Source organism: Canis lupus, chromosome 6, assembly GCF_048164855.1.
Source record: "Canis lupus baileyi chromosome 6, mCanLup2.hap1, whole genome shotgun sequence".
In the NCBI taxonomy this organism is placed as follows: domain Eukaryota; kingdom Metazoa; phylum Chordata; class Mammalia; order Carnivora; family Canidae; genus Canis; species Canis lupus.
This window is the reverse complement of record NC_132843.1, coordinates 56,491,349-56,505,371: the sequence shown is the minus strand read 5'-3', so window position 1 is coordinate 56,505,371 and position 14,023 is coordinate 56,491,349. Positions and strand designations below refer to the sequence as shown.

Here is a 14,023-nt window from a genome sequence, read left to right as displayed (position 1 = left end):
AAATAAAAGCATGCTATACAAAAATTCACAACTCACACTTACTATATTCATAATCTTATCCTTACTGTAAGTTAAAACTCAAACTTCATGTAATATATTTATATTTTAAAAATCTCCTGCATAATATTGTCTTTAAGACTGATTTTTCTAACCAAAGAGTCTGTACTATATTAATGCTAAAGATAAATCTTCCTTGAAAAAGAGCTTATATAAAATAGAAAATATTTTTATGATATTAAGATGTACTTTTTCTATTAGATTATCCATTTATGATAGTTTGAAGTAAATACATATGTGGGACCTGCCAAAACAACCAAGAGTTATATTAAGTTGTAGCTTAAATACTAACAAATTGTTAAGGCACATTTAAATAATCAAATGAGAAAGATAGGTGCTTTCCATCACACCTATATGATTAAACAGTAACTCTAAAAGTTTTCTTTTTTTTTTTTTTTGGCACTTCACATATTTCTTTACGAATATATTTTCTATTACTAACAAATTCAAATTATGAATTTTGAGTTGCTCCACTTAAGATCATTTCAAAATGCAAAAAAAATCTTTAATTTCATTTCTTACATACTTCTCATTAGAAATATATGAAAACTTTATTATAACATACTATTCATGGTAAAAAGTTTTAGAAGAACAGTTTACTTTAGAGCATTAATAGGAAGGGCATTTATTATGTAACGAATGCAACTAACAAAAAGTAACTTTAACTAAACTATGGCCCAGTTATGTACACAAAGAAATCATAATAATAACTACACTTTATAGAATTTTAAGAATTACATAAAACATACATATTAGTGTGCTGTGAATGTCAGAGTTGGCCAACTCTGATCTTTTCTGTAAGGTCCAAAGAGTAAATATTTTCAGCTCTATCTCATGTTCTTCTCTTTCCTCTTCTTCCTTTATTTTTGTTGGGGGGCTAGGGTTGGGGAGGGCTTGTTGTTATTACAACACTTTAAAAATATAAAAACCATTCTTAGCTCAGAAGCCATCACAAAAACAGACTGTGGGCCGGATTTTGCTATTAGGACATAGTTCATCAAACCCAGGACCCTTGAAGAGCAACTATTTATTTCTATTTGCTTCAAAACATTAAAGATGATTTTTTTTTTCAAATGCCCAATACATTTTTATTTTTTATTTTTTTGTTTTTTTCCCAATACATTTTTAAGAAAACAATCCACTTTATGAAAAGTGAAGAAATATTTACTATAAATATACAAGACTAGAGTATGTACTATACAATTTAAATAGAAATAGTCCCATACACATTAAATATGTTAGAATCAGATTTCAATCTGCCAAATGCAAGAATCATACCACTTAAAAAAAAATACTAGATTCTAGTTAAGGACAAGACAATAAACTTTCCAGGCACAAAAACACTGCTGTAGGTAATGATTAAAATGTATTTTTGTCAAACTGAAAGAGTAATTACTTTTTGATACAGCATGAGAATTTTTTTTCTCAGAAGACAACCAACCTAGAAATGTGAGAGTATAGTTCACTTTCTATTGAATGCTATTTATTATTAAAAAATAAATAAATAAACTGAATTAATTTAAAAAAATGAATGCTAGATTTTTGTTCTTTAGAGGTGCTGTACTTTTTTTTTTTTTTTTAAGATTTTGTATTTATTCATAGAGACAGAGAGAGAGAGGCAGAGACACAGGCAGAGGGAGAAGCAGGCATCATACAGAGAGCCTGATGTGGGACTCGATCCAGGGTCTCCAGGATCACACCCTGGGCTGCAGGCGGCGCTAAACCGCTGCGCCACCGGGGCTGCCCAGGTGCTGTACTTTAAAACATAAAAATTACTGTATGGTTGAGGTGGAATAAGTAAGATTAGACTCAAAAGACTGCAATCATGAATTAAACACCACTTGGCTTTTTTTAACATTGAGTATTTTAAGACTTATTTATTTATTCATGAGAGATACACAGAAAGAGGCAGAGACAAAAGCAGAGAGAGAAGCAGACTCCCTGTGGAGAGCCCGATGTGGGACTTGATCCCAGGATTACAACCCAAGCCAAAGGAGACAGTCAGCCTCTGAGCCACCCAGGCGCTCCTATATTTTAGGTTTTTTTGTTGTTGTTGTTGTTTTTATTTTAGGTTTTTAAATGAAATACAAATCACAGAGGAGGAAATCAATACTAAATGCTTAAGTTCAGTTGATATGGGACCAAATCATACCCAAACTACCAATGGTTAGATTGCAGTTGTTTTTTTGAAACACCACTAGTTATTTGTAGGGGAAAACACCAAGAGCCCAAATGACAATCTTAATTAATCTCACAACACTTAGAACCTAAGCCACACATTTGGCACTTGATTACATTTGGGTCAAATGCAATGCACACTGTGATGTTTCACAGTATTACTTAATCCCTGCAATGATTTAAAATGCTTATTCCCACATAAAACATAAGTAACCTTAAAGGAACTTTAAGTCCCTCAAGGAACCAATCACATTGCTAAAAATATGTATGTACACAAATATTTCTGAAATGAATGAAATTAATATACAAATATGCTTTCTTCCAGTGCAACCTAACCCAGCAATGAGCTTGTGAATATGGCAATTAAAGACAGGCCTGATTCATCACCCTTCCTTTCAATTATCACAGTCATTTTCTATTTCCAGGATCAGCACCCTTGTTCAGGCTTTATCTCCTCAAATTAGACATATTATCACAGGTTCTTCACTGCTGCTACCTGCATTTCACACAGTTTACTACCTATTTAATCTTCCTAACTCAAATCTCTGCTCATGCCATGCTCTGGCTCAAAATCCCTCAATGGTTCGCCATGGCTTCATACATTTAAAGTCCATGCTGTACAATGTTTTCAGTGAGACCCTCCAAAGCCTATTCACCTGTCTCTCCAACCTCAATCTCACAGTCTCACACGCACATTGCAGATTCTGCTTGCATCTATACTTCCTGTTAAATTGCTATGCTTCCTTCTTTCTACTCTTCCAAATCCCATTACTCACTCAAATTTTCTTTGACTGAATCATTTGAAAGTGAAGTAAAGCTACCATTTACTGGTGACCCACTGTATTGAAATCTTTGATAGGCCCAGCAGAGGACAGATACAAGTACGAATAAATATCCAAGCTTGTCACAGAAGGCATTTACAGTCAAGGAAGAGAAGACACATATAACTGTAGTTTAACAAAGAATATCATAAATGAAAAAAAAGAATATTACAAATGTCATTGAAAATAGATATGCAAAATTGTAGTGGAATTCTATATTCAAGGAGTAACAGATCACTTCTGATTGGAGCAAATTGACAAAAAAAAAAAAAAAAAAAAAGGTATTTAAACTGATAGCTAAACCCTGGCTTCAATGGTCAGAGATGATGAGGGTTTCACAAGTAATGGAAATGGCTTGAGAAAAGACACCGAAACCTACGCCAATCAATGTGCTTATTACTCATTTGGCAACTCATCATGTACTCTTTGGAAGAGCTTTAGATCATATTCTGCTTAGCTAAAATTGTATATATTTATATCCTATGGCCTAATCCAATAGGACAAATGAAATATAAACTTATAAAATGAGAGAAGTAATAGTACCTATCTTGCGTCATTATGGTAACAAGTGAGATAACGTATATGCAAAAGTGGCTGTTACTTAACATATGCTTAAAAAATGACAGGTTTCCTTTATTTTCAGTAAACAGTTCTCTATGATAGGCAGTTCTAAGACAGGCACCAAGATTCTTGCCTCCCGAGGTATGCACCCTGCAAAACCCCTACCCTTGAGTGTAGGCAGAATGTGTGTGTGTACGTGTGTGTGTATATACACACACACACACACACACACATATATATGTTGGCAGAATGTGTGTGTGTGTGTGTGTATCCACATCATATATATATATAATATATATATATATTATATATATATATGATGGCTATGACTAGGTTGTTCTATAGGCGAAGGTGAAGGGATTCGGCAGATACAAGGTTCCCAACCAGTTTGACTTGGAATTAATCAAAGTAAGACTATCAAGGTGGGCCTGACCTAATTAGGTAAATGCTTAAACAAGGGCTTGGACTTCCCTTAGAGTTGATTCTCCTGTCTGCCTTGAAGAAGCATCCCCCATGAGTTCTACAGCTGCAGGAAAATTAATTCAGCTGACAATCACATGAGTTTTGAAGAGAACCCCAAGCCTCAGATGAGACTGAAGCCCTAACAGAAATTCTGGACTGCAGCCTCTTGAGGCCCTGAGTGGAGAACCCAGCTAAGCCATGCCCAGACTCTTGATCCAGGGAAAATGTGAGATAACAAATGTATGTTGTTTTAAGATGCTACTTGTTTGGTAACTTGTTATGGAGCAATAGAAAACTAATACACTCTTCCTTCACTTTATTCTTAAATACCTTCCCTTATTAAATATGTTTTTAATCATTTTGTTGAAAAAGATAATTTAAAATCCAAGAATAAAAAATTATAAAGTCCTGTCCTCCCTCTCTCCCCCTCTTCCCTCTCTTCTCTCTCTCACACACACACACACACACACACACAAATTTTATAAATAAAGTATCTGATTGCTAAAGAAATAGTATCTAATGTACTAAGATGGTTTTATTGGAACATATTTTGCTCATCTGCAAGACGGATATAGTAATAATGTGGACCTTTCTGGGATGATATGAGAATTAAATGAATTAATATAAGCAGGCAAATTAAATCCTTGCTACTGAAAGTGTAGTGTGGTATCTGGCAGCAGACTTTTTTTTTTTTTTAGAAATGCATATCAGGTTCCCTCCCAGACTTAAGAAACAAGACTTTAACAAGATCTCCAAAAAAAAAACAACAACAAAAAAAAAAAAACAAGATCTCCATCCCTAATTTCTTTTCTATATCCCCATCTTCTTTTCATTTGAATATAAAGAATTTTCATCTGCAAACCAGTTTCTACATTAAAAGGTCTTTGTGATGCCTTTTATCTAATTAGACTATGAATTAAGAAATTAGGAGACAATAAGCCTCAGACTGAGTTTGAGACTATTTTGCTCTTTAGTTATAATAAATTAGGAGTAGTGTTAAACAAGCTGACAATCACTTAAATCATGGGGAAATTATTTTTTAGATAGCACTTTAACCAATACAAATACAAATACCACCAATTAAACTGAACATAAAAAGTACAACCAGGAATGAAGCTTACCTAATATTCCTGTAACTCTGGTCTTTTACAATTACTTGGGCATGTGTCTTAAAGGAAATCATACTGTATTTGCCATCTCTTGCCTTCATGTAACTTACTATCCATGTTTTAAATACAAATACAAATTTCATTCAGGTTAACAAACAGAATGCCAGTTTGAAATACAGATGAAGCAATACCAAGGGCACCTCAAGTTTCAAAGGCAGGAGAAATTCAGAATATGTAGGAGTATGTGAAGGTGATAAGGTAATTTTTAAATAATCCCTTCAAAAAAATAAAAAATAAATAATCCCTTCAATGTTGCATTGATGGATTTAACTTTCTGCTAAGATTCCTCTGCATTCAAATTAATACCCTTTAACAAACTTCATTTTCTGAACAGCAGTTGAAAAATATGCAAAGATATCCTAAATCATTTTACTTTAGATCTTTCTCAGGAAATTAAGAGCAATTTTAGTCCTTTTAAGTCTGAATCCCTTTTTAGTTAAATTACAGGTTAAGGTAAGACAATTTAGAGTGACTTGAACTTCCACTTTTGCTTTGACAGGCAAATTATTGAAAATAATTAAATAAAAGAATACTCCAATTCCCCCCCAGCAGGAAAACATTTCTATGCCACCTCCAGCTCTAACTTTTGATATTTGCGTTGACAGAAATGTCAATTACAGAACTAATAATAAAGCATACTGAAAATGTATGAAATACTTGATCTATTTAAAAAAAAAGTATTACTTCCTATTCTGTGACTTTTGTAGCTTTTTAAATATAAGTTATGGCTAATAGAATTTCAAAAGACGAGGTGACATCTCAAATAGTGAAAAATAAGGACAGAAGTGAAAAAATTTTTAGAGAAAAAGAAATCTGATGACTTGTTCTTCTTTAGACCTCCATATACATAAGGATGAGAAATTGAAAATTTTATGTATGTTTTTCATATTTTCAAATGCAACCCAAAAGTGTTGCCTCTGTTTTTCTATTCTTCTCAGTACTGAATCATTCTGAGGCATTATAAAAGGAGAAACATTTATTTTATGTATTATAATTAATACATTTATTTTTTTAATTATTAGTTCATTCATTTATTATTATTCACTCTATTTATTGAGCAGGCAAGATTTCAATGAGAAGGTGGCATCTGAAGAAAAATTAGGATGAGGCAAAGGAGGGAACCATGTGGCATCTAAGAAAAAGAGTCCCAGCCAGTGGCAACTACAAGTGCTACAGCCCAGGAAAGCATTCACCTGGTGTGTCCGAAGAATAGCAAAAGGATAAGTGTGGCATCTGTGAGGGAGGGAGTGGTGAGAAATAAGGCCAGAAAGGTAAAAATCAGGGAGCCAGAGTACATTCAGCTTTGTAATTCTTGCTAAACAGAACTTTTGGCTGAGTGAAATGAAAAGCCAATAGAGGATTTTAAGGGAAGAAGTAAATCATCTGACAAATTTTAAAAGGATGTGTATGGCTGGTATGTGGGACACAGTCCAGGGTAGGTAGGGACAACAGTGTAGGAGGGAGGAGCAATGACAATAATCCAGTACAAGAAATGATAAAGTCAGAGAGAGGTCAGATTCTGGCTTCTGAGATTTGGAGCCCAGGAGTGGACACTTGCTGAGAGCAGAAGACTAAAGGCTTGATGGTCGGAGAATCAGTCTTTAGCTATTCACTCCACTTGGAACACAGCTGCTCTCCATTGAATAGAAAAAAAAAAAAAAAGCAAAACCATTTTGGAGACAGATCTCTGGAAACATGACTCGGTCACATGCAAGGCCTCAGGTCCAGCACAGACATGTGACTAGGTAGGGCTCTCTCTAGTCTCTCCTGAGTATGTGCACAGCTTTGCACACATACACAGTCTTCCAGACCACCAGTGATATGTACAGTCTTCTGAAGACCCACCTATTCCTTAAATTTTGTTTAAATTCTGGCCAATCTGTGGCTTTCCCCAACCAGAACTACAACCACATGCTATTTATAAAAAAGGCCTTCCCATTCTTTTGCCACAAAAATCACTATTTCCAACAACATTCCAGAAATATGGGATTTCTATGTTTGCTCCAAATCAAGTAAACCCCTTCCAGCAGCTAAAACAAAGCTATTATTCTGTCACTGACTGAAGTATAGCTGACACACAATATTACATTAGTTTCAGGTGTACAAGACAGTGATTGGACAACTTTATATGCTATGGAGCACTCGCCACGAGTGCAACTATGGTCTATCACCAGACAATGCTACCACAGTACCACTGACTCCACTCCTCATGCTGTAACTTTAATAAAAAAAAAAAAAAAAATATATATATATATATATATAAATACGTATGTGTGTGTGTCTCATGAATAAATATATATAGATATATATATATTTATTCATGAGAGACACAGAGATAGACAGAGACATAGGCCGAGGGAAAGCTGGCTCCCTATGGGGAATCTGATGCAGGACTCAATCCCAGGAACCCAGGATCACAACCTGAGCCAAGGCAGATGCTCAACCAGTGAGCAACCCAGGTGCCCCCCTCATGCTATTACTTTCACTCCCATGACTTATTTATTCCACAGCTGGAAGCCTGTCTCTTCCACTCCCCCTCACCCATGTTGCCTATTCCCCACCTCTCACCCCTCTGGCAACCACCAATTTGTTCATAGTATTTATGGATCTGTTTTTGCAAAGTTCCTAGTTTTCACAGCTTCCTACCTTCATAAACCCACCATGACAATAAGCCACTGGTGGGAATGAGCAGAATGGAAGCATCCTCAGGGACTAAAATACAGACTGTTCTTACCTGAGCTCAGTGGTTTTTCTTGAATAAATGCTTCTCAATATTTTGTGTCACTTTCCCAAATCCTGAACTGTCTGATTTTTGACAATTTTATTGACTTTTATCATTGCTTTTCGATAAGTGGATTTGCCAAGCTCCTCACTCAGCCATCCCACATTGAATACTTTTTAAATGTAACTTGCCTGAGCAACCTACTAAAAAAATGTTTAAAATAGGAAATATTTTAAAACATCTCTAAGTATAGAAACTGCCAGTACGCTAAAATTACTATTTTCTTTTGATGGTTAATATGCCTTTGTTGAAGGCTTACTCAGGTGGACTTAAGTAGAAAAAGCCTCCAAACAGAGTAAACAGCATTTGCAAAGACACAGAAGCGTGTTACGCATTCAGTGGCTAAATCCTATTTTAGCTCTCCCTTTCCAACTACAGATGAACTCAAATTTCTTACCCCTTTCTTGGCCTAATATAACCCAATGTTTTTAATCTAATCTTTTTTCTTCTCACTACCTTTTTGAAAGTTTAAGAACACTCTTCTCTCCTCCTCAATCCACTATAACAGGATTTCTTTCCCAACTTCAGTAAAATCACCCTCAGTGACTTCTAAAATTCACCAAAACCAATTAACAGTTTTTGGTCCTTTCATCCTGAGCCATGCTGCACATCACCCCTACCTTGTACATCTCCACTCTGTTACTACACTGTCTTAGTTCTCCTCACATTGTTCTGATCATTTTTCTGCAATCCTCTAGCTGGGCTTTCTCTTCCTTCATCTACCCTACAAATGTCAGTGATCAATTAATTTCTACTTTTAACCTGCATCTCCCACATTTTCCCCCAAGGAAATTTCAGCCATTCTCATTACCTCATGCCAATGTCTCTCAAACCTTTATGTCCAGCTTTAAACTTCTCTCACAATTAAAGATTACTTCTAATAACTGAAAAATAGTCCCACTTAAATTTCAGCAAATTCAAACTCATCAATGAAACAGAATAAATCTTACCCTTACTCCAAAACCCACTCTTTCTCGTCTTGTCTCATTTGTTGGTACCAAGATCATCCAGCTACCTAACCTAGAAACCTGAAATATGATTCTTTTTCTTCTCTTACACTGCTCATGACATACAATTAATTTATAAACCTCTTGATTTTACCTCCAGAATATTCTCAAATCTATCTCTTCTACCTCTATTTCTTATATTTTGAAGTAGCCATTTAGACACAATTGTGTCTAAAGAACTCTGTGAAAATGACATGAAAAATGAAGTTTGATGTCATATTTTTATGGATAATATTCCACTATACATACATACTACCTCTTCATCATCCATTCATCTATCCATGGACACTTGGGCTGTTCCATCGCTTGGCTTTTATAAGTAATGCTGCAATAAACATAGGGGTGCATTATGTCTATTCAAATTAGTGCTTTTATTTCCTTTAGGCAAATACACAATAATGGAGTTCCTGGATCGTATGGTAATTCTATTTTAATTTTTTGAGGAACTGCCATACTATTTTCCACAATGGCTGCACCAGTTTGCATTCCCACCAACAGTGCACAAAGGTTCCCTTTTCTCCACATCTTCACCAACACTTGTTATTTCTTGTGGTTTGATTCTAGCCATTCTGACAGGTGTAAGGTGGTACCTCATTGTGGTTTTGATTTGCATTTCCCTGATGATTTGCAACAACATGGATGGACCTAGAAGGTATAATGGTAAGTGAAAGAAGTCAGACCAAGAAAGACAAATACCATATGATTTCACTTATATGTGGAATCTAAAATACAAAACAAATGAGCAAACAAAAAAAGAGACAAAGGAAAAAAGACTCTTAAATAGAGCAAACAGGGGCACCTGGGTGGTTCAGTCAGTTAGGGAATATCGGTAAAATGGTAATAGCATTATTTGGTGATAGATGCTGACTACCCTAATCATGGTGTACAATGAAAATGTATAGAAATGTTGAATCATTATATTGTACACCTGAAACTAATAAAATACTGTATGTTAGTTATACTTCAATAAACGTAAAAAAAAAAAAATAAAATCTCCTCACCCCTGAAATAATTACCACTAAACCAAAAAATACCTTTCCAAGCCCTGAATAACATCGAATAATATGTCAGACAAAATACATGGAAAATAAAGGTGTGCTTGTGTATCTGAAAGACTTCTGTTGAAGAGAATATTTTGGCTTCCAACAGGTTTTTCTACAATCTGTCCTTTAAAGAAGGATGTTTGGCTTCAGGCTGACATAATTGAAATATTTTATATCTAAAGGTCTTTTTTAATGCACTAGTTGATTTATATGCTGAAATCACTCTTCAAAAATGCTTTCACATAAAACAATGCTGTTTGGAAGATAAGAGTCTCATGTTATATTTTAATATTATATTGCATTATAGTCTTCTACCCAAGGTGTTTGATGTTAGATCTAGAATATGACCTAAAATATGTAAAGATCTAAAATATCTTGTCTGTAATATTAAAAATACTACCTTTTAAGCAATTGAGAGTAGAGTTACATCAATTCAGTGGTTTAAAGAAGAATATCTTGATTTTATAGGTCATGAAAATTTACTGGCTTTAGGGTGAGACTAACATAGGTTTGGATTCTCTATATTATTATTAGCCCTCTGATCACAAATGATTTACCTAAAATTTTTAGTCTATTTCCTCATATATTCTAAAAAGATGATACTACTTATTTCTCAGGACTAATGTAAAATATAAATTAGATCTATATCTAATAGATATTTATTTAAATAAAATAGATCTATTCATTCATTCATTCATTACGTGCCACAAAGCAGATACTTAATCCATGTGAGTTAACCTTCTTTTAAGTTAGTGGATAGAAGGAATTTTTATTTACTAAATTATAATAAGGTATTCCTGTTCAGTAGCACCTGTCATTCTATTATTTTTGTTTTCTCCCAATCCTAGTTCCATGTATTTTTTATTTCTAAAGAGAATGGCATTTTTGTAAGACATTACCTGAAATCTCATGTTCAAATTACTTTCTGGTAGATACTTGTCACACCTCGTTTTTCTTCCTGAGCACATAGCTCAATTACATTCCCAAACCAGTGTTGTGGTTTTTGTTTACCAGAAAAGAATGTGCCTCTAAGTCTGGCCCAAAATCATCCTGCATGTGATCTCTGGTCTTTTCCTCTTTGTGTTGGCTGGAAAGGAGATGACTACAACAGTGTTTCTGGGAGTGTTACAGAGAATATAGTAGAGTCACACAATAAAAGTAGGGCTGAACTCTGTGATCAAGAGAATACTAGGAAGTGATGTTGCATGACTCCAAAGCTAGGATATAAAAGGCACTACAGTTTCTACCTTGGTCTCCTGGATTGCTGTCTGGAGGCAGTTAGCCATTCTCCCACAATGACACCCAAGCAGCCCCTATGGGGAGGCCTATGTGGAGAGGAAACAAAGTTGTTTGCCAACCAACAGCATCATTTTGGTAATTATGTGAATGGGCCCCTTTCAGGTTCACTCAGTGAAGTGAAGATGAGTACATACCCAGACAACACCTGATTCTTCATAAGACATTCTTAGCCAGAACTGCCCACACAAACTACTCCCTAATTCCTGACCTTCAGAAACCATAAGAGATAATACAGGGTTTTTTTGTTTTGTTTTTAAGGCCCCCCCCCAAAAAATTTTTTAATGGATCACAAATCATTAAGGAAAAAAACCTGACAAATAAGACTTTAGAAAACTTAAACTTTTGCTCTCCAAAAGACATTGTTCAAAAAATAAAAAGGCAAACTACAGAATGGAACAAAATATTTGCAAAACATATCTAATAATGGGTTTTTATCTATCTATATATACAGTGAGATGAAATCTGAAAAAATCAATCAGAAAACAACCCAATTTAAAAATGGGCAACAGATCTGAATAGACTGTTGACCAAGAAGATATACAAATGGCAAATACCATATGAAAAGTTGAACAACATGATGAGTCATTAGGGAAATTCAAATTAATATCACAAGATACACTATACACCCACTAGACTAACTAAAATTTTAAGAACTGACAATACCAAATGTGGTTAAGGATATGGAGCAACTAACTCATATGCTACTGATAAGGATGGAAAAACAATGCAACTACTTTGAAAAACTAGCTTAATGGTTTCTTAGAAAGTTAAATATGCCCTTACCAGAAGATCTAGCCAGTCATTCCTAGGTGATTTACCCAAGAAAAATGAAAGTGGATATTCAACAAAGACTTGTACTCAAATATCCACAGCAGCTTTATTCCTTTTTTTTTTTTTTTAGCTGCTTTATTCCTAATAGCCAATAGCTACAAACAGCTCAAACATCCATTAACTGGTGATGAGATAAACGAATTGTGGCATATCGTTACAGTAAATTAATACCCAGCAACAAAAGGAACCAGCTACTGATACAACATAGATAAATCTCAAAAGATTTGCTACATGAAAGATGCTATATACAAAAGATTTGTACTATATGATTCCTTTTATATGAAGTTGTAGAAAAGGCAAAACATGGTGACAGAAAACAGATCAGTGATTACCAGAGATCACAGGTAAGAAGAAAGGATGACTCTTGCAAAGGGGCATGAGGGAAATTTGGGGTGGGGGTGGCGGGTAAGGGATAGATTTTATATTATGGCACTGGTGGTGGTTATACAGATGTATCCATTTGCCAAAATTCAATGAACTATACAATTAAAATGGGTACATTGGGCACCTGGCTGCTTCAGTCAATAGAACATGGGACTCAATTTGGAAGTAGCCAGTTCAAGCCTCATGTTGGGTACAGAAGTTACTTAAAAATAAAATCTTCAAAAATTAAATAAATAAATAAATAAATAAATAAATAAATAAATAAATAAATAAAATTAGTGCATTCTATTGTACAGAAACTATACCTTCACATCTTTTTATTAAACACTTAGAATAATATCTAGCATGTAATAAACACTCAATAAATATTAGCCAAAAATAATCATTATCTGCATGGCAAACAAATAAAGGAATGGTTTCATAGAAAGATGCTTTTTTCAAAGATGACATATATTCAGAAATTTATTTTTAATTAGTCATACCCTATAAGCAGATAATTTAAGGGCTTCAAGCAAAGATCTGCCATTTAGTTCTAGCTTCTATAAGAAGAGTACCAAGCACAGAGCCAAATGAAGTGTGACTCTTGTGAGGTTGGTTAGCAGCTCTCAGTGGCATCCATGTAGTAAACAGAGTACACATCACACTATTTCAAAAAACTGAGTAGTAGAATGATAAAACAACAAGAAAAAACAAGTCAGAACTAAATAGTATCAAATGAGTAGTGGGGCATGATCTTTTTTTTTAAGATTTTGTGTATTTATTCATGCAAGACACAGAGAGAGAGAGGCGGAGACACAGAGAGAGGGGAAAAGCAGGCTCCATGCAGGGAGCCCAATGTGGGACTTCATCCTGGGACTCCGGGATCACACCCTGAGCTGAAGGTAGACACTCAACTGCCAAGCCGCCCAGACATCCCGTGGGGCATGATCTATCACTAAAATTCTAAAACCACTTGAGAGAAGGTGGTTTTCATTAAACACCTCAAAGATATTTGAAATAAAACAGGAAGCAAAATAGCAAAGTGAGGCTGTTAAATTTAAACAAATGTATAAGTGGCACTGGAGCCTATACAACCAAGGAACCAATGGACCAAAATCTCTTCTGCATCTAGCAAAATGTAGCCTAAGAGTAAGAGAGACTAGGAATAATTATCATTCTTCTCTCACACTCCTCACAGACATACATGCACACAGACAAAAATACACACACCCCCCTTTGAGGGTTATAAGTAAAGCAGCTCTATAGAGAGAGAGAACTGAGTAAGTACCACTTCTTACCCTCTTCTGCTTCATCCTCCTGTGGTGACATTGGACCCCCTCCACTAGTGGGAGTGACTGGTTCCTCCTTCTCAGATTGTCGCTGAAGACTTACTACCTCATATATTGCATCTCCAGCATTGGCGTGACCTTTTCCCTCAGACTGAGAAAGA

General features: G+C 35.0%; 1 protein-coding gene across 6 annotated transcripts in view; it reads right to left on the bottom strand.

Annotated features, from left to right (window-relative positions):
* RABGAP1L (RAB GTPase activating protein 1 like) overlaps nt 1–14,023 on the bottom strand; it is a 728,064-nt gene that overhangs the window by 548,747 nt on the left and 165,294 nt on the right. For all 6 annotated transcript variants that reach the window (XM_072830698.1, XM_072830693.1, XM_072830694.1 and 3 more), the window contains one exon: nt 13,872–14,013. In XM_072830698.1, the coding sequence (XP_072686799.1) occupies nt 13,872–14,013 (142 nt within the window). The remainder of the gene's footprint in view (nt 1–13,871; nt 14,014–14,023) is intronic.